Below are 2,902 nucleotides of genomic sequence, written 5' to 3'. Positions count from 1 at the left end.
AGAATTTCCAATACAATGATACTGGATGCAAATTAGTTTATGGGTTAGTTGCCAATCCTGTCATTTGTTGAATACAACTATTCTTTTCATACTCAAAACGTGTCAGTGCTGTTCTTCTAGGGAACATTTACCTATCTTACACATTTGTTTTTAAACTTGGAAAACAGGAGTCTCAAAAATTCATGCCTGAACCCAGTAAGCATGAGTTCTCAGCATGCTTCACAGTAAACTTGAAGGAACATACACACTACTTGGAACTAAAGTAAAAAACACAAATGTCTTCACTAAAGCTTTAATTCTGTCCAAGGTCCACTGAATTCTTTCTATTGACTTTAGTGTTTGGGATCTGGCTTTCTGAGCTTCATACTTTCTTCACAAAAAACTTCCATTAACTTCAGAGCAAAGAGGCCTGAACCAGTGACCTTGTTTCTTTTTTGCAAAACCCATACCTACAGTATATCTCTTAGGATAAAATCATCTAATACATTAGTATGACTGTTTTCTATGATAAAATCTGATGGCAGAGATGTTTAAGGGTTTTCCAATTTGAACAGTTTCCAAAAGGACTAGACTGATGGTATCTACATAGAATATAATTCTACCCAAGAAGTTTTTAAATAGAAGAAGAAAGTTTTTAAATAGCTATATTCTACAATAAGAATAATAATTTAGCCCATGTCCATTAAAAAAGTTAATGTTTACTTTTTATTTACCGCATATGAGAAGGTGATATATTTCTGTGTTTTATTCCTCATCAAAACTGCAGGAAAAATGTCCAGTTTCTCTAGTAATTATGCAATCAGTATAAGTGATCTTAATGGATAATGTAAGCCCATTTATATTAGCATAAAGAATTTCATAACTGTCTAGACAGTTTTTTCATATACTTCAAATTTGTATTGGATGCCATTCTCCTCCTGGACATCAGCTGGGACACCTGGGAATCTGAGAAGGAAAAAAACAAACAAACCTAAAATGAACAAAACATCACTACAAATTATCTACAACCGATCTAATCAGGTGGAAAACTGGCAAAAGGAAACCAAAATGCTGTAACATGAAACTACTGATTACAGGTTAATTTTTACTAAGTGTATGCTAAACATGGACAGCAGTTAATGTAGGTCTCTATCAAGAAAAACTATGGCAGGAGGAGGCAAATCAATAAAAGACAGCGAGTATATTCACCACAGATTTGAAAAAAACAATCCAATTAAAAAAATGCAAAGTGCTAATAATATATTTATAACATAGAGACAATATACTGATATGGATCATTTAAATTTATTCAGTGCCAGAAACAGGTGTAATGTAAAGATGTCCCACAGGTTTTACTAGAAGAACGTTGCAGTCTTTCAAACAACTCTCCTTTTATCCAGTTATAGCAAAATTTCTTCAATATGAAATAATTAGTCATCTTAAATCTCTAGTTTTTCATGAACTGATTAAAGGCTATCTATTTAAGTAAAGCTATTTTCCTAGAAAAGTAGAACAAAAATGAACTAGCCAATAACATTTAAAAACATGCAATTAGCTTGATAAAGGAACTGCATTTCAGTGGAAGACAAACAAATCTCTTATACGAATATCAGGCAAGTGTCTAAGTTGATTAACTGCATAATATGATGCTGCTCCCAATGTTTTGCTTACTACTTACATTACAACAAACAGTGGTTATCTGCATATTGGTTAAGTACATAAACTGCTTAAGTGCATAGGAACTTTCTAGCTCTACTGTCCACATTGTAAGGTAACTATACTCTATTTCACTGTATAATTATTGGTGGAACTGACCAGCAGTCATTAATTTCAAGAGTGCAGCCATAAACCTGACATACTGCTGCACAATGAAGTGAAGTGAAAGGAGTCATTAAAGCAGGAATTGTAGTGCCCCAATTCTTCTTTCAGGTTTTGTGGTCAGTTGCTGAACTTAAAATGACCAAGCAGCATTTGCATGTTGATTTTCTGAGCTCGGCAGTGGTCAGAAGTTTAGATTTCTTACTGCAGTTTGTTTTCTTGCACAGGGTCTAAGCATATGTGTAAACACTGATGTTAACAGAGCATATAAAAGAAGCAATTCCCTCTCACTCCCTGCCCCCAAAAAAAGTGTCAGAAGATCAGGACTGTAGACGAAGACGTAGCAAAAAAGCCTTCTGACTTAATTTAACTAAACTTGTTGCTGTTAATGCTCCATTACAGTTAGCACAGGGTTTAGGTTTGGCAGATTTCAAGGCAATAAATGGATGATTTGCAAGGTGGAAAGAACATAAATACTATTAAACTCAAGAAGCAATGTGGGAAAAGGCAAGATGCTAACGACTTTGCTGCTGATAGATAGATCACTGATGTTCACCCAGATCTCACTAAGGATTATAATTCTTCTAACATTTCTAATATTGATGAAACTGGTAATAGAAAATTAGTCCTACTCAGAACCTAGACCTACCATATTTACTTGAATCTAAGACAAGGTGTTTCCTCCAATTAGCACAGGGAAAAAAGCCTCCTGTCTAAGATTCGCAGACAAAACAGAGGGGGCCAGGACTGCAGCGCTGACTATGGCCATGAATCTGGGCTGGGGCCAGAGTCAGACCCAGAGCAGCTGCTAGTTCCCCACCTCTGCTTGCCCTTGCACCTTCAGCTCTGCCTCCTCCTGCCTTCACTGCCGCTTGCAGCTTGGCTCTGGCTCAGGCTGCATTCCCTCTCAGGCACAGAGTACAGAGAAACACCATTCCCTGCCTGGCTGATCAGCAGCACTGCTGCTGCTGCAAGGCCTGGCAAAGGCTCCATTTCCATGTGCTGTGGTCTATGACCCAGGAACGAATAGAGTCCAAGCAGCAGCTAACGGGGGGGGGGGGGAAAGAAACGGGGGGGGGGGGGGGCGGGGGGGGGGGGCGGGGGG

General features: G+C 38.1%; 1 protein-coding gene across 2 annotated transcripts in view; it reads right to left on the bottom strand.

Moving 5' to 3' along the window:
- Positions 1-678: 678 nt before the first annotated feature.
- Positions 679-2,902, bottom strand: part of DHFR (dihydrofolate reductase) — a 53,023-nt gene continuing 50,799 nt past the window's right edge. For both annotated transcript variants that reach the window (XM_019516943.1, XM_019516948.1), the window contains one exon: positions 679-945. In XM_019516943.1, coding sequence (XP_019372488.1) covers positions 867-945 — 79 coding nt within the window. In that variant the 3' untranslated portion in view covers positions 679-866. The remainder of the gene's footprint in view (positions 946-2,902) is intronic.

The sequence above is a fragment of the Gavialis gangeticus genome, unplaced genomic scaffold (genome assembly GCF_001723915.1).
Source record: "Gavialis gangeticus isolate Ggan-Ray unplaced genomic scaffold, GavGan_comp1, whole genome shotgun sequence".
NCBI classification, from domain to species: Eukaryota; Metazoa; Chordata; order Crocodylia; family Gavialidae; genus Gavialis; species Gavialis gangeticus.
This window is presented reverse-complemented; position numbering and strand designations above follow the sequence as displayed.